Source organism: Brienomyrus brachyistius, chromosome 8 (genome assembly GCF_023856365.1).
Source record: "Brienomyrus brachyistius isolate T26 chromosome 8, BBRACH_0.4, whole genome shotgun sequence".
Classification (NCBI taxonomy): Eukaryota; Metazoa; Chordata; class Actinopteri; order Osteoglossiformes; family Mormyridae; genus Brienomyrus; species Brienomyrus brachyistius.
The window spans coordinates 18,075,039-18,093,481 of NC_064540.1; the positions used below are offsets into that span (position 1 = coordinate 18,075,039).

Here is an 18,443-nt window from a genome sequence, read left to right on the forward strand (position 1 = left end):
AATGTACAAATTACAAATTTTGATTCCACTATTAATTAGTTTAGTTCTTCCCTATTACATCCTTCCGTAATGTATGATAGGTATTTTTGTTGGTGATAGTAATATCTATAAATTATTTCTAATTAATAAGGGTTACGAAACAGTACCTGGCTCTTTTACTAAAAGAGAATCAAAGACATCCTCTGGTTGTTCATGATTTTGTTGATTAGCAGCTGCTGTGTGTTTGACAGATTCAGCCTCCCCCTGGGACCTGAAACACCCCCACCACCTTTACTCACAACGCTACAAGCTGTTCTGACGTACACTAGTTGGTATGTGACGTCATGGCTTATGATGACTCAAGGTCAGATATAGATGATGACAATGTGGCCCAGTGGTAACACCTAATATACCCCTAAAGCGCCTGTGGCAGGACGGTGGGGAAAAGGCAGTGACTTCCAGCAAAAACAAGTATTTCTTTATACCCTCGGACAATTAAACTAGTCTTAACCTTAAATCATGATAAACAGCGTGATTTCTGACCCAACCTTGCGTCTACAGCCGACTTATTCGCTATCTTCCAAATACGTACATTACAAACATAATAGGCTATTCAAACATAGGTGGTCATGTGACGGGGCTTATAATAATATGCCTATTATTATTATTATTATTATTATTATTATTATTATTATTATTATTATTATTATTATAACAATAATAACAATAATAATGATAATAATAATAATTCATTTTACAGCAAGTGTTATACTTAAACAAGAATACAGACGAAATACCTTCCCGCCCTTAAGGTGAGAAGTCCGTACGAGTGAAAGAGGTGCTTTACCTGAATATTTTAATGGATAAAGCTGAGAAAAATTAAGACTTGAAAAAAGTGACTGTTTAAAAACTTTAATAACAGAAGTACTAGTGGCGTCTCACATGATTTCAACATACAAATCTAAAGAGAAAAGCGCACTTTTTACTTATTATGAACAGTAAAAAAAAAAAAAGTTTCATCCACTACACCAAACGAATAGTTTATACAAAACACAAAAACGTCGTCAGATTAATAGAAAAGATGATTAATATCATTGATATTGGGCTCCGACATATACAGTAAGACATAAAAGAGGCGGAGCCCGCATACCCAGCGCCTTCCCTGTTGCTATATAAAGTTCATTTCCCTAGTCGAAGATATTTATTCCACATCACCAAAGACTCCCTGGGATAAACGAGGATCATGCCGGCCAAACCTGCTCCAATAAAGAAGGGAAAGAAAGCCCCGGCTGCTAAGCCTGCTCCCGCCCCCGAGCCCGCTCCGGAACCCGCCCCCGCCCCGGAGCCGGCCCCAGCGCCGGCCCCGGCCGAGGCTGCTCCGGCTGAACCAGCTCCGGCCGAAGCCGCCCCGGCCCCGGCGCCTGCGGAAGCCCCCCCCGCCGAAGCGGCACCGCCTGAGCCTGCTCCCCCAGCGGCTGAGGCGAAAGCGCCCACGCCCCCTCCGCCAGCAGGTAAAGCGCTCTATGAAATCATCGCGTTTTATCAATGATGCTGCTATACAGGGCAAAATAATTAACAACCACAGCAATTATTCATTTGCCATTTTTTATCTTTCTAAACTTCACTCCCCAAACAGCAGAAATTATATGCCAATACCTGTGCCTGTCAATTAAAATATTTATCAGTAAGAAGCCTGCCACTGAGACAGATGCTCAGAAAGAAGTTTTATTGGGACATTATCAAACATGTAAATATTCAAGTCACTTTGGGTTTATTTCTCCATTTTATTTTAACAAGGTTAATTACAACACTAAAAGAGCTTTCTTTTTCTGCCCAACGGTGATATATAAGGTATATATTCAGGGACTCACATAACAGGTACGCAACTATAAATTCACAGTTTAAAGATAAAATGCGCATTAACTTATTGTCGTAACAGCGGAGACACGCATAAAATAAGTGCGCTTTTGCGTTTCAACCTTTACACAGCGAAAGCGTACTTTCGTAATAGTTCCGTCAATCCCTGTATAATGTATGTATATATCTATATATAGAAAATAATATAGATGACAGACGCTACTCACCGGTTTTAGTCGTTTCTGTTCTCAAATATCACGAAGACGTACGTACAGTATGATTTGGCGTGACATTTACGCACAATCCATCGCCGCTACTGCTGCTTTTGCGAAGGACTTTCGCACTCATGGGTATCGGCATTTTGAGGGGGAGAAAAAGATGTTTTTTTTTTAAAAAAAGGTTTTTTTTCCCGGTGGTTTTTTAAAAAGTTTTCGTTTCCCATTTGTAAGCATATTACAGACGGTGCTAAGCTGGATGTAGACCATAATGAAACTGGGGGATAGTCTGAACCATTCAATTGAGCGGTTCCAACTACATAAGTTGCTAACGAGCTTTTGGGAACCATAGCGCTGGTTAGATATTGGAGCTGAGAAGATCTGAAATGGGACCAATGTCCAGATATATATATATATATTGTCTTCTGTGTGTGTGTGTGTGTGTGTGTGTGTGTGTGTGTGAAATGTATTAAATATGTGTGTGTGTGTGTGTGTGTGTATATATATATATATATATATATATATATATATAGAAACTGTGATCTATTGTTGTTGTTGTCATTAAAATCTGTTTATTTTTGTTTGATGTCTAGTTCCAACAAGTGAACCACTTAACTTGACTGTAGAAGATGTCACCGACGTGTCCGTTACGCTCAAGTGGAGGCCACCAGAGACTATCGGGGAAGATGGCCTAGATGGATACACTGTGGAGTACTGCAAAGACCAAAGTACGTTCACTGCGACCTGTTTACTGCGAACATGCGTAATAACCGACATTGCCATGAAGTGTATGGCTCAGACTGAGGCACCAAACACTAAATGTTACACACAGCATTGTATTTTAGGACAGAGATGCCGTGGGTGCATTCTGTAAATCCTAAGTCTTATGTATGTCCTTTGTATGTTTTATCAGCTACTCAGGAATATAGATCTCTATGACTCCAAAGTGTCTGTGTCAGAAATATTCAGATTTTTGCCCTCGTTAGGTCATTCCTCCGGTATTTGTTTCCTATATACACAGGTCGCACGTGTCCGCCGTAGCAAAATAACTGTGAAAAGTAACACGAGAAGCAAATGAGGCATTAATTATTACTACATGAATGTTTTTTTTAAAACCTTGTGTTTGCTGTAACCACCATGGTCGTATATACTAAGTTACGATGTTAATGGAGAGTGCAGTAAAGTGTACGCATTTGTTCCTGTTTGTCCTGTGTGTGTGAGTGTACTTGCATTTTTTAAATATTAAACAGAATTTTCCATCAAATACGTATTGAGTAATTAATGTGCTATTTGGCTTTGCTGAGGTTTAGCCTAAGGCTAAGTCTGCATTTGCCACTTTTCGGTTTGACGTTCGCCCCCGTCTGTCCTGCAGCTACCGACTGGGTGGTCTCCAACACGGAGCTCATTGCCTCCTGTCGCTACACTGCGAAGAACCTCGCCACTGGGGACATCCTGCACTTCCGCGTCGTCGCGGTGAACCCGGGGGGTCGCAGCCCACCTGCTGCGCTGGCCGATCCTGTAAAAGTGCATGAGGTGGTGGGTAAGTGCTTTGGGAGGGGTGCCGTGAAGCTCCTGGTATGACTGAAAGTTGTTGGGCAGGAGCTGCTTGCATCTTCTCTGGAACCAGCTGTCCAGAACCATGTCAGCATGGCGCAATTATTCAAAACAGACCTACTGTATCTGCTGATGCAATAGCATATATAATAACAATAATAATAAAAATAATAATAATATGGATATGAATAATTGCCCTAATAAATACCCCATCCTGGAGTATTTCCTGCCTTGCACCTGTAACTTACCAAATGGGCTCAGGATACCCATGACGCTACATAGGACAAGTGGATCTGGAAAATGGATGGATGGAATTTGAATAATGAATTTATTTAAAAGGAATACATTTAAAAGGAAGTGCTCTGGCGGTTATCCATGAAGCGATGAGCCCTTTTTTGGTGCTAGCAGTAAATAGGGCTTTAGTCTGGCTCAGCAGACCTTGTTTTCTGTAAGCTAGCACTCGGAGGCTGTGGTGAATGGCCTTTGGCTCATACTGCTTATTTGAATGAGGCCGCCAGCTGTGAGGAGATGAATCTCTTTGACACTTCCTGGCAGATGCGCTTCTTAGCATTTATTTGCAGGCCTGTTAACTTTAGAGAGTTACCCACCTTACTCAGAAGTGTCGTCTGTAAATACAGTGCATGTGTGTGCAAATCAATTATTTTGCAACTAAAATTCAGTGGTGGGTTTGTGGTTCATGCAATGGGTGTTATTAATAAGAAGGAAAGGTATGAAATAAGATTCAGACAGCCTTGAATGTGGTGATTTAACAAAATTAAGAACTCCGATCTAAGATATATGATAGACTGTCTCGCATGTGATGGAGAGTTTTCTGTTTCTGCGCAACGGTGAGCCCGGGGGCTGTCCCAAGAAATATACTGCATGCACATATTTCAGGAAAAATGGTTTTAATGACCTTTGTTTTTTCATGTATAACTAACTAAGTTATCTTTTTATTTTCCAACACAAGAAACGTTTTATGGTAATTTCCACAGCTGGATCTGTTTATATATATTTTTTTTTATTTGGTAGGACCCGTTTGTCCAAAGTGATGTACATGTGAGGTAAATTATAAAGAACCGACTGTAGAGGAGTCAGCTAGACGTAATGGACTAAGCTTCCAGTGAAGTAGCATAGTATCAAGAGTAATGTTACCAGTGACACCAGTTTTTAAAGAACAGCAGTAAAGTCTCTCATGGGATCTGAACCAATGGCCATGTGGCTCTGTGTTGCCGTCTTTAACCGAGCATTTCTGCTGCCTGTCTAGCTGAGCCCCCCCAGGAATAACACCTGAGAACTGTTTAGTCCTGCTTGGCCCTGTGCCAATATCCCCATGTTTACACTTGCCCGCAAAAGCTAAACATATTTTACTTTAAGCTGTTTCCTCTGGAAGAACTACCCAGGCGTTTTTGCAAATGCTAAGAAAGCACCCTGAAAAGTATCCTATTAACGGGGATTAGGTAGGATGGACTGTGCGCTGTGCTGGGCCCCCTGTGACAGGGCACCGCCTGCATTGGCGTCGCCCTGCTCACTCCCCAAAAGAGCGATGGTGACAAATGCGTGTGGAGTTATGCTGGAGGCTGGCCAGGTCGGCGGGAAGCCGCGCGTCTCGCGTGTTGAGTAATCCCTGTAATGCTCCTACACAAGTGTGAAGTTCTCCTCAGAAGGTCTCAGGGTCATATTTTAAGTCGACAGAAAGTGTCAAGTCAGGACACTCTCCAGAGTATATTTAAAATGTTGTGTTTAATTGCCGAGCGAGAGAAGCATGAGGCTGATAGGAATAAATCATGGGATATTACTGCTAGTTGTACTAAACAGGACCTCATTGATGGAAATACTGAAACAATGGGAAGAATAGGCAGGGATAGTGTGTCTGGCTCTTATTGGCAGAGTGATTCCTCCATAGGGCCCTTGAGCGAGGTCCTTAACTCCAATTTCTCCTTGCTCCTTACACGTCACTTTGCATAAAAATGCCTGCTAAACGAATGTATAAGTACGAAAATTTCACAGCGCTCTCAACGCAGAGAGAAAAACACTAGGAAAGGTTATCCTGAACATGTCAGCTAGAAGTAATTAAACTACATTAGATGGAAGACGCAAAACTCCTAGACACAATAAACGTCTGTGAACTCAAACTGCATGAGCGATTGAAGAGTAGCTTAATGCATGATGCTACAAAGTGCTGCTTTTAATGTTCGTTTCTCTGGTAATTGGGTTCTGAATCCTGGATCACATGGGGTACGATTTAGCAAATGAAATTGTCACATTACACATTATACCCACATAGTACTTTGGCCGGTGATACTTCGGAATTGTCAGTTAAGATAAATTACGAATGATCCCAGGGAGAAATGTTGATACATACAGCAGCAATATACATAAAATGCAGTGCAAAACGAGAGAAACTGTTGTTGTTGAGATGTGTGAAGCCTTGTATCTTAGCTGCAGTATTAGCCCTTTGCCATGTTTCCAGAAGCAACTGCTGGTGGATATATTGAGAGCCACCGGGCGAGGGCTCAGTCAATGTGCCACTCTTAGCACGAGCAGTCAATCCAGACATTTCTATAGGCTATGCTGCTGTGAAATATATTCAAATATGTTAATTGTACAGTTTTTAGTAGGAATAGAACAAAGTCTGAAAAATCAGTTGCATATGTGTTAAACACTGTTAAATATCTTGAGATTCTTTTACACAATCAAGAAATACTGACTGACATCCTGTCTAGGGTCCCATGACGTCTTTTGTATGCTGGCTTAAATCAGACATTATGCCAAAAAGCAATCATTTCATTTTGCTATGGATGAAAATGACCCATCCATCCATCCATTTTCCAAACCACTTATCCTATTGGGTCGCGGGGGGTCCGGAGCCTATCCCAGAAGCAATGGGCACGAGGCAGGGAACAACCCAGGATGGGGGGCCAGCCCATCGCAGGGCACACTCACACACCATTCACTCACACATTCACACCTATGGGCAATTTAGCGACTCCAATTAGCCTCAGCATGTTTTTGGACTGTGGGGGGAAACCGGAGTACCCGGAGGAAACCCCACGACGACATGGGGAGAACATGCAAACTCCACACACATGTGACCCAGGCAGAGACTCGAACCCGGGTCCCAGAGGTGTGAGGCAACAGTGCTAACCACTGCACCACCATGCCGCCCCTGAAAATGACCCATATCATTCAAATCTACTTCAAATAGTCAAACGGCGTAAAGGAAAACCACCTTTCCCATCACAGCCAATGATTTCAGAAATTATACGTTTGTAACTACAAACTGGCTTCTATTTTTATGCATGTGCAAAAATATACCTCTTGTGCTTCACAGATCGCCCTAAAATCCACCTGCCCCGGTTCCTGAGGACAAGGTTTGTCCAAAGTGTTGGGGAGAAGATCAACCTCGTAATCCCATTTCAAGTAAGTGCCCTCCAGTACTAGAGTGTCAAATTAGGGTAATACTCAAATAACAAGTCAGTTTTTACGCTATACGGTTGTTCTGTGCTGGGTTCGACTGAGGGAGTAAGAATTACGATATTCTTGTGACACAGGGTTAATAAAACACCTTGAATCTTGAGGTTCAGTGGTTCCGATACAGATCTGGCGACTGCACTTTGAGTTCATAAAGAGAAAAAAACGTAACGGAAATGCATTTCCTGCTGTGACAGTTCTTCGTTTTATCTGAAGGGCAAACCCAAACCTCAGGTGACCTGGACCAAGGATGGCAAGCCCTTGGATCCAAAGAAGGTCAATGTACGTAGCACCGAAAGGGACAGCATCTTGTTCATCCGCAAGGCTGAGAGAGATGACTCTGGCAACTATGAGATGTGTGTGAAGGTTGATAGCTTTGAAGACAAGGCCATCGTCATTCTTCAAATTATTGGTAAGCAAAGGGTGAATATTACGTATTTGTTAGGGATGGGCATGATGAAGGACGGACGATTTATGTCGTAGCTCGCAAAACAGGACTTCATTAAAACTCAGAATGACCATAAGAAACATACCAGAGAAGTCAAAAACAAAGTAGGTAAATGGCAAACGTAAAGCAGGGAGCACCGCAAGAACAACCATAGCAAAAGGCAGCAAATACATGACAATAACAGTTACAGACACACAATGCCCAACTAAGAAACAAAAGCAAGGGCAGGCGCATATATATACACAGATAATGAGGGTAAGAAAAGGGACAGGTGTGGACCAATTACAATCAACCAAACAATAGGGTTTTTAATAACAAGACACAGGTGAGGGTCATAGACACGAAGGACCCAAACACTGGGGAAGGAGTGATCAGCGACAGCTGCTGGTTAGGTAGGGATGGATCCTGACAACATCATTTCATTTCAGGATACTGGAAATAGTTGGTATGTCAGTGGGTGTTTCTTATTGGTGTTATTCAGAGCTGCCTGGTCCACCAAGCAGCATCAAGTTAGTGGATACCTGGGGTTTCAATGCTGCCCTGGAATGGACCCCACCAAAGGACAGTGGAAATACAACAATCACTGGCTACACAATTCAGAAGGCTGACAAAAAGACTGGGGTAGGTGTGAATAGATTTTTACACTATTTGCTCCCATAAACATTCAGCATTCCAGTCATCTCAACGACGAGATTTGTGAAGTATTTTAAGTGCACTGATTCTCAACTAGAGGCCTGTGGGGTCAGTTTTATTGCATCGCGGACTGTGTGTCTTTTTTTCTAATGTTGAGCTTTTTCGTTTTTTAAAAGTGAATGAAGGTAGGTCCTTAGGCTAAGCCAGTTGATAACAACTGCTGTACTGCAACTGTGACAGTGTGGGGAGGAGGGATGTCACTGTGTCAGAGTTCGTTAAGTCTTATGGAGTCGTGGGGTGTTTCTCAATATGCGTACTTGACCGTACTTGTGTTCTCACGTACCCATTTAACGTCATCTTCTGACACATTCCATTACTGAAGACAAGTCCCAATACTAAGAACAGAGGATGGTAAAAATCCCCAGATATCATTCTTGCCTCGCTCCAAATATCAAGGATACATCGGATACATCCCCAACGAACAAGACCAATCCCAAGATTCATTGGGTCCAAGTTTGTTCTTGCGAGGCGAATCTTGCCAAGACCACAAGTACGATGTTTGTGTTCTTGATACTGAGAAACACCCACAATAATGTCTTTTAGACTGTTTGAATGCTGTTCTTCTATTATATATATATATATATATATATATATATATATATATATATATATATATATAAATGCACAAATCTTAGCATGTTGTTTTGGAATTCAGAAAGTTAATAATATCTCCAATTTGACTATGCATTATTGCTTGAGGTACTTATTTAAGCTGCTTCCTTCCTGTTCTAGGAATGGTTCACCGTCCTGGAGCACTACCACAGGACGAATGCCACCATCTCCGACCTTATCATGGGCAACTCGTACTTTTTCAGGGTTTTTTCAGAGAACAAGTGTGGTAGAAGTGATTCAGCTGCTGTGACAAAGAATCTGGCCAATATTCAGAAAACTGGTGAGCAGCAGCCACCCCACCACTAGCCGCTTCTCAGAACGACCCGGAAAGCTCAGTCACGCTAAATGTAGTTCACCGTTGAGAAAAAACAAAACATATACTGTGGTTTAATTTTCCAAGCAAATAGAATGGAGGGTTTGGTCTTGCCCAGAGTGTAACTTGTCTTAACATAATGCATTCAGATATAAAGCAAATATAATAGCTGCAATAGGTCACAAGCAAAAAAAGCATTCCTTCGCCTTTTGACTTCTAGAATATTTCTAGCCTTAGAATACTCAAATGACGCGTTTTCAGTTTTTGTCAACTGAACGCTGGCTGGCTCAAATGATCATGTTTGCCTCTTGTCTCAGCCCCGACCTGTGTGCTTTTTTTTTCACAGGTATAGTCCACAAACCTCCTGAGTTTAAAGAGCACGTTTTCAGTGAGGCTCCTCGTTTCACAACAGCGCTGTCTGACAGAAGCGCCACCGTCGGATTCTCTGTCAAGCTGCTTTGCTCCGTTCGGGGATTTCCCAAGGTAAACCACTCAAGATTGCCCAACTGTGGAGGGGAAAAAGCTGCTCCCTTTTACCAAAAAATTACCCGTAACATCCAAACATAACTTGAAGTGCATTTGTACAGTACCAGTGAAAAATCTGGACATACCTGCTGTATATGCGTGTCTATATTTTAATTATGTTATTCACCTTTGTAGTGAAAGATCTCGAGGCATAATAAATATCAAACACTGCAACGACCAAGAAAGTGGTCAACATATCAAAATGTACTCGATTTTTAGACTTCAAAATGGCTGCCTTTTGTTTCGATGGCAGCTTCTAGAAGCAGCCTACAATGCTTCTCCAGCAGTTCTGAAGGAGTTTCCACGAATTCTGGTCACAAGTTGGCTATCTTGCTCTTACTCTTTGATCAAATTCATCCCATACCAGCTCTATAGGGATTCGGTCAGGGGACTGCGGGGGCCAGGTTGTCTGTTACAGATACATACATAGTACCAGGTACCCTTATGGTATTTATCTTGTTGAAAAACAAATGATTTTAATAGGAGTGTCCAGACATTTCTGTATATATATTTTGGGAATAAATTTGCTAAGCCCTGCTTAAGCACCAGTTAAGTGTTTTGCTTAGTATTTTAGTAGGTATTCATGGATGCAGCATGCCTGTTTGCTGCCACATTAACCTGGCAGCAGTACTGCATTCCTTTCCATCTATGAAGTCCCAGTCTGGTGTTACGATACTGTGTAACCGAGCTGCTGAATTGCGATCAAAGCAACCAAGTAGTTAGCAAACATGCTGCTGCTGTTTGCTGGGCCTCCATTGTGCCCCCAAACCCCATGGTGAAGTGGGTAAGGGGCAGAGTCAACCTCAGGCTTTGTGATAATGGGGAGGGGGACACAGACACAGGATTATCATCTCCACTAAGCTCACGTAAGGCCCCTTTGAGCAGTTTTCTTTTATTAATTGACCCAAATTATTTTGCGTTCGCTGTTCTAACCAATGGGGGGCAGGCACACCCAGCGCAAGCTCTGACATGGAGTTGAGTTAGCTACCAAACTTAATTTATTCTGCTCAGATTTACATATAATGTTAACTTGGGAATTGTCAACATGTTCTCGGTTTGCTGCAAAGCGAAATTCTAGAAAGGAGCTGCGTTCCAAAATCCTGATTGGTCAAAAAAATTTAAAGCCGTCTGTTTATGCTGAGTACGGTAAAAGATGATCTAAGCTCTTGCAACCTGGCAAAATTGCCGTGCATCACGTTCATGAAGATAAGATGTAAATATAGAAAGGCGGAAATGATTAATAGAAAATATGTACACTGAGCACAGTAAAGGCTAAACGGGGAGTGTTATCGTTGCTTAAAATAACCCTTTTCATGAGTTATCACAGTGAAAAGTCACCATGCTGGGTAGTGTACTGACTTGGTACAGTATATCGATATATTTTCAAAAGAGGTATAGGATGAGACAATGTTATACGTTTCATTTCATTAACAAAAATATTTATTTATATATATATATATAGACAGTTTAGAGGATACAAAATATTTCCCAATATTTCTTTTATATGAAGGATAGTACCTTAAAATGTGGGTGTTTTCGGTTGTTAAATGCAGTTTGAATGGTTGTCAGGCTTCTGTTCTCAGTGCCATTTGCCAAATAGGTTTCAGATTTTTTGTTTCCTCCTGTTTTGAGAGCAGTCTTCTAATCTGAGGGGATGGTCTGTTGGTGATATAGTGCAGTGCAAGGATTTTATATCAATTTTATAATCTGAGGGGATGGTCTATTGGTGATATAGTGCAGTGTAAGGATTTTATATCAATCTTATAATCTGAGGGGAGCGTCTATTGGTGATATAGTGCAGTGTGAGGCTTTTATGCCGTAGGCTAACTGTTCTATTTAACCCAGGGCTCTCGATCCTCCACTTCTGGAGAGCTGCTAACCAGTAGGTTCTGTATTCTAACTGACTTCTGGTGAGCTGCACTTGTTCCTGGTATTTACCTAGGACCTGGCTTCAAGTTTCCACCATGGCTCCATGTGTGTGGAGTTTGCATGTTCTCCTCATGTCATTGTGGGGTTTCCTCCGGGTACTCCGGTTTCCCCCCACAGTCCAGAAACACGCTGAGGATAACTGGAGTTGCCAAATTGCCCATAGGTGTGCATGTGTGAGTGACTGTTGTGTGATTGTGCCCTGTGTTGGGTTGGCCCCCCATCCTGGGTTGTTCTCTGCCTCATACTCATAGCCTCCAGGTTAGGTTCTGGACCCCTGCAACCCTGAATAGGACAAGCACTTTTACAAGATGGATGGATGGATGGATGTTTGTAATAAAGAAACTCTACACCAAGGGTCACCAACATCATGCCCATGGGCACCAGGATGCCCTCAAGAACCACATGAGTCGCCCACGGACCTGTTAATAATAGCACAACTCACCTGTGAGCAGCCTCTAAAATTTAATTTTATCCTGTTGCTATTCCTCTTTAATCATATTTGCATTCATATAGATTTGAAAATGACAATATAAAAAAAAGCATTTAAATCATGTTCATTATACATGAAGTTTTTAGATAAATTTAGGAGAGCTTTTCAAACTTCAGCCCTTCATATGGTTCAGTACCCACAAAGTAGCTCTCAGTTTCAAAAAGGTTGGTGACCCTTGCTCTACACTGAATAGTTGCAGTTGTGTATTTGCAAATAGGGAAAGAAACCCTGTATTTGCATCTGACTGCAGATTGACATCATTGACACCAGCAAATGATGCGCAGATGAAGCCATAAAACCACTTAAAATTCAGAATGGCCCAAAAAATGTACATTCACTTCAAAAAGGAATGACATTGCAGGTTTTTTACACTCTTTAAAAATTCCGTAAGTCAATCCTGCAGCTCCAAATGGCGATGACATCATAATCGTGGGGGGGTGTGGGCGGGCTTAATGATTTCCATTACGCCACTGGTTCTAACCACTTGAGACCATGAGCTGTTTGCAGATCCTTAATATACTTTATATTGGCCTTTGAACCATTTTTTTTTATTATTTGAATTGAATATTCTTGGGCTGAGGTCACGGGCCCCACATGCTGAAATGCGATGCCTTTGGAATGGAATATGAGTGACCACCTCTGTCCTGCTACCTACGACATCTGTGACGGCTTCGGCTTAAACACGTCTGAAACCTGACCACCCTCGGGTTTCTTAGTTCCATGGCTTGGTTTTCACTGTAAGATCAGCTCTTTATCTTGGCGCATTTACTCACAAGTTGGTTGGGGGTGGGGGTTTACTGGTACCCAAGGGTCTTATTGAAGTAGTCATAGCTGGTGCCTGAGTCCATGGGTGGATGTGGAATTAAACGGAAAGGAATATAAAGGCCGGTCATTTTCTAAGCGTTAAATTATTTAGGCTTAGCACGTCATCCAGGCAGTGCTGGAAAGCCATGGAGTGCAACACGGGGGCAGCAAAGTCGAAACCCTGACGAGCAGCAGAATGTATTAGTTTTCAGTTAATTCCAGCAGTGACTGATTTATGTGATGATTTAGACAGTAATCAAATAACTGAAAGGCAGTGCGAGCCTATCCAAGACTGGGCCCTCATGGGCAAATAAATCTAACAACTCAAATCAAGCTTTCTGCTGCCAGTTCAGTTGCATAAGTTCTGTGCAATTAGTCAGAATAATGTGCATGAGGATGAACGTGACACAGAAATGTGTCCTGAAGGGATGATGAAGCATGTTTAGCGCTGGTAGTACCTTTGCAGTCCACCAGGGAGACCCAGTCAGCACCACGCCTTGATGGCAGGTTTCAGTTCATTCAGTTATAATAAATATACAATACAGACTGTTCTGTTTAAACTACTCTGCGTAAATTTGCTGCAGGATTCCCAAAATTCCATTTATGGCATTTGCTTGAGTCTGTTCGCTGTGTGGCTTTTGAAGGTACGGAAGCATAGTGCTGTGATCAGAGTGTTATAGCTGAAGTAACTGAGATAGATTGGGAGTGCATCCCCCACAGAAGCACCTCATCCCGTTTTCATTCTGTGTGCATCTACAAAGCAGCTGGAGACATGGAGAAGGCTGGCTTTCTTGTTAATAGACTTGTAAGTGGTTGGTGGACAACTAACACTAATGGAAGAAGGACATGTGCTTCCACTGGTAATGCTGTATGGCTTGCTGGGTTTGGATGCCATGGACCCTGGTTCAAATCCCAATGCCAGCAGAGTCATTTCAGGATTTGGTTCCTTAGAAGCACTTTCTCACCTTGCCTTCTCAAAAATAAAATTGTACATTACTATGGATATAATTCTCTGACAAATAAGAGAATATCCATCCATTTTCTACAAGCCATCTTTATAACATCATGGTAAGTATTCTGTGCCTTGGACCGGATGCCAGTTCATCACAACCCTACATGAACCGTGACTCTCAAAATTTTGGGGAGACATTCGTCGCTGTAAATGAAAACCTTGCTGATGTATACGGGTTACTGTCAAAATGTTTGCACAAGAGGAAGCAGGAAGGGTCTCGTTAGCTGTGTCACTGGCACTAACAGTGCGAAGAATGTGTAGGTTAGTGGAGCGGCTGTCATGCCTCCAGCCGGGGCGATGGAACGGATTGACTTTCCCTCCGCAGTGATAGTGTCTCGGTAGACAATATAAGAAAGTTGGGGGGAGGGGTGCAGCAAGTCGCGAGCGGCTTGAATGTGTGAAATTCCAGGCTGGGTGTCCGTCGGAGGACAGCCATGCCTCACCACCCAATTTGTCTGTTACATGAACCCAAGGAAAGTGTGGCTAGATACGCACAGCTTTCACAGGAAGACATAGCTTAGGATTCTGCAGATACCTACCGCACTCGAAATGCATTTAGTGAGCAAGGTTTTGTTGTTGTTGGTGACCTTTTGTGGTAAAGCAGACTCCAGACTGTCAGACCAGCTCAGGGTTCAGCACATCGCAAAGAGGAACTTTCCTTTGTCTCATCCGGAGGAGCGATAAACTTCACACGCCAGTCTCAGCTTCTCATCTCATGCTTCCTTGCAGCCTAAGATTGAGTGGATGAAGAACAAGATCATCATTGGCGAGGATCCCAAGTTCAGGCAGTTGAACCACCAAGGCGTATGCTCCCTGGAGATCCGCAAGCCCGGCAATTTTGATACCGGCGTCTACACCTGCAGGGCCATCAACCCTCTGGGAGAGGCGTCTGTGGCCTGCAAGCTGGAGATGAAACGTAAGTCTGTGGTTCTGCTCCGCCCCCATGAAGGAGGTGTGCAATATTTGACTGGAACCACGAAGGATACATGGATTCTGCCACCCATCAGCCATAATGCTTATCTAATGCAAGGCCACGGTTATGTCTTAAGTGACATAGGGCACAAGACTGGGGGTACCTGGGACAGGACGCCAGTAGGCACACACTCATACATTAACTGCAATTCACACACTTGTGTTTTTGGACTGTAGGAGAAAACCCTCTGAAATATGGGAAAAAGGAAAGTGTCACACTCACACATCCCAGGGCATAAATTTTCACTTTCCGGGGTGATTTGGGAAAAGTCATTTATATTCATGAGAGATACGCTAACTGATTGGCCAGTGAACGTGCTCTCATCGACATGTTCTACCTGATTGGCTGGTGGACGTGCTCCCATCGACATAAACCTGTTGTCACGCCCAACACTCCTTAAAGAATCAAAGCAGATCAGTCTTGATACCTTTATGCAACCTTTCATAAACAACTATTGACATTTTTTCAAGTCTTAGAAGTACTGAATTTCTTTAAGTCATTATCTATATTAAATTCGGTGCATTTCCACTCTTTTTCTAAAAAGTCCAACTTTATTCATGAATAAAAACGTGGAGACGCCATTATTCAAAAAGGAATCCATCTGGTGTAAGAGGCTCATCTAATTAATGACTGTGAATTTTAAGCATTTGAACCCAATCACAGTACAATCTGTCTTGCTTATCATAGGCTAATAGTAGTCTGACTTGTGTGTTTGGTAGTTAGCAATTAGCATGGCTTCTCAGGCATTCTGAAAAAAGGCATTCACTGGCCAATCAGGTAGCTTCTTTCATGATTATTAATGAGTTTCCCCACACCCTCAGGTCAGGCTTTGAACCCTCAGTTCTGGAGGTATACAGCTACAGTGCTAGCCATTTAGCCACCATGCTAATACAGCAAAATATTTCACAGACTTTCTGAGATGCCCCAGTCTTATTGTTCCAAGTCTAATAATAAATATGTGATACATGCGTCTTTGAATCAGTTAATTATCATGTACTGTCATTTCAAGAGAAGGTCAAGAGAAAATGGTTATAAATATACTGCCATGTAAATTGTTGTTTAAATGAAAATAAATGTAGTGTTATTGGTGCTTTTACTTCTTAATTCATTTTGATCTGTTGTTTGTGTATAGTTGATAACCTGAGTAATATACCTTAATTCCTAGTATCTATTCCATGTCTTCATTAATCAAATCTATTTTTCTTCAACAGAGGTTGTTGCTCCATAAAATCGAGGTGGCATTCATCTACACACAGGTCAGCAGCAGCTCCACATCTCATGGGTCGACACAAAGCAGTTCTAAAATTCATCAAATGTGATTAAAAATGCGTTGTGATATCAGCTTTTTCTGTAGCAAGGGCCTTGAAGTCATTGCCAATCATCAAGAAGTTCCACTTATATTACAGCATATGACATGTAACACTTATTACTGATGTTCAAAATGGTGGTTTCCTGTGACAGCTGCATATGTACATCATTATATGTGCAGTGCTGTAGCATGTGTCAAGCAATGGATAGATGGGGCTGTGAAAATATGTTTCTGTGGTGGGGGGGACCAGAATCCAAGACAAATTTCCTTGTTCAGACACATCTTAATCGGCTAATTACCTGGTTTAGTGGAGTTTAAGCAAGGAAATCTGCAAACTGTGTTGCATTCTGGCCCTTTGGGTACCAAAATTTGAGAACCCTGAGGTGGACCATCTGTCTGCCCTGTGACATGACCTTACATGGTAGGACACTAAATTGAGGAAATGCAGCCTCTCTCATGCACAGTTTGCAAATGCCAGGGAGGGGGGCCATAAATTATCCCCGATGTGAGCCGGTCAGTTTGGCAACGTCATCACATTTCCCTGACTCAGCAGTGGGGGCTCCGTAAGAGCAGGCTTGGGCCTGGAGGTTTATTTCCAGGATGCTCATTAGCATATTTTATCTGTCACAAATCCTGAGATGAAGTGTGTGCTGTTCCCCTCCAGGTGCTGACCTCATAACTCTGTTATGATAGAAGGCAGATTTCAACTTCCATGCAGTTTCTTTGTTTTTTGTGTGAAAACACTTGGACCAGTTTATCTTTATCTTAAAAATTAAGTGTTTTATTGACAGATAAAGGGAAACCACTGTATTACAATTATACCTGTCGTTTGTGGGATCACCCGGTTCACCTCTCAACATGTCTTGCAGTGTTAAACCAGGACCAGCAGGATTCGAGAACCAACAGAGACGGGTGAGAAATCTGAATTAATATCCAGAGTTCAGATCTTTGTTGCCTGAGAAAAACAAAGACCATAAATGCAAATGCAAAACCCACAAACCCAGCACAGAATCAGACCTACTGTCTTCTAGTTGGTTGAATCTGGTTTTGCCTAATAAATGAAAGGAAGTTGACTGAAATAGCAACAGTTGACTGAAATAGCAACAGTTGCTATGCGAAGAACGTGAGAAAAAGCCTGTCAGTAGTGTGTCTGTGCTGGTGCAGGGCACATCTGCGCCCCACTTTGCACGGAATCTCTGTGACTCTCAGGCAAGTCAGTCACATGACGACTTCCCACCATGACTTAACGAATCACTGTGAGGGGGCGTGAAAAGTGACATTTTCTGCCAGGCAGCTGGTGACACACTGCAGCAATTTTCCACTAGTACAACAGCAAGTGTAGCAGGGAGGGGCCAACTTGACCTTCAGTTTTTTAAAAATGGCACCTGAACTGGCATTCTTGACCCCTCACTTCTGCTCCTTAGGAAAACCCTCAGGGTGGACGATGACATTCTTCCCATCCATGGCAACCATCAAGATCTGATCTCTGAAGGCCATGTGGATATGAACCCCAGTACCTGTCTGCACACAAAGCAAAACATATTTTTGTAAAAAAAAAAAAAAAAAAAAACGTAACCATCTGTGTGTTACTTTTCCTGTAAGTGTCCTATATTCTATCAGTTGAACATGCCTGTACTCAATAAATAACAGAATCACGTGAAACGTGTGTGATGGTTTTGCTGCTTATTTTTGCTACTTAGCTTGTAAACATTAAAGTACATGACTGTACAGACTTCGTTGTTTAATGTGATACGTCTGAAGGGCATTAGCATTTTTACTGGCGTAGCATTAAGCGGCACCCCACAGACATAATTAACACGTATCTGCGCCTTCCCACTTTCTTACAGCATGTCTGTATGCTAACCATATAATGCCCTAATACTTAAACTGGCAACTATTTCTGACATTCATTAGCTGAAATCAAAAACAGTAAAATTTTTATGAAATAGAATCACATTATTAATATAACTGAGAAAGCCATTCCTGATGATATAAGAAGCAGCTACAGACATTTAAAAATTCCACCTAAGGATATTTACTACATAAACTACATTTTACTGAGATGTTGCATTTCATCATCCCAGTTCTTCCTCTTAGGACTTCCTTTCTGTTTTAGTAATAAAATGCATCTGTAATGCTTGTGTGCACTGCCCTGTGCTCTGAATTAATAGTGAATTTACAGAGTAATTGCTTGTTACACCAGTATGTCTGTGGTAGATGTATGCAATCATAGTTTCCGTGTTCTGGTCAGTGAAG

General features: G+C 42.1%; 1 protein-coding gene across 1 annotated transcript; it reads left to right on the forward strand.

The window, feature by feature from the left end:
- The first annotated feature begins 1,184 nt into the window (after nt 1-1,184).
- Nucleotides 1,185-17,849, forward strand: LOC125747765 (myosin-binding protein H-like). Its single transcript, XM_049023249.1, has 12 exons — nt 1,185-1,490; nt 2,645-2,779; nt 3,424-3,591; nt 6,940-7,028; nt 7,296-7,491; nt 8,009-8,148; nt 8,953-9,112; nt 9,492-9,628; nt 14,635-14,821; nt 16,090-16,134; nt 17,057-17,099; nt 17,612-17,849. The coding sequence occupies exons 1-10, from the start codon at nt 1,223-1,225 to the stop codon at nt 16,104-16,106; spliced, it is 1,497 nt and encodes a 498-aa protein (XP_048879206.1). The 5' UTR covers nt 1,185-1,222; the 3' UTR covers nt 16,107-16,134; nt 17,057-17,099; nt 17,612-17,849.
- The last annotated feature ends 594 nt before the right edge of the window (nt 17,850-18,443 follow it).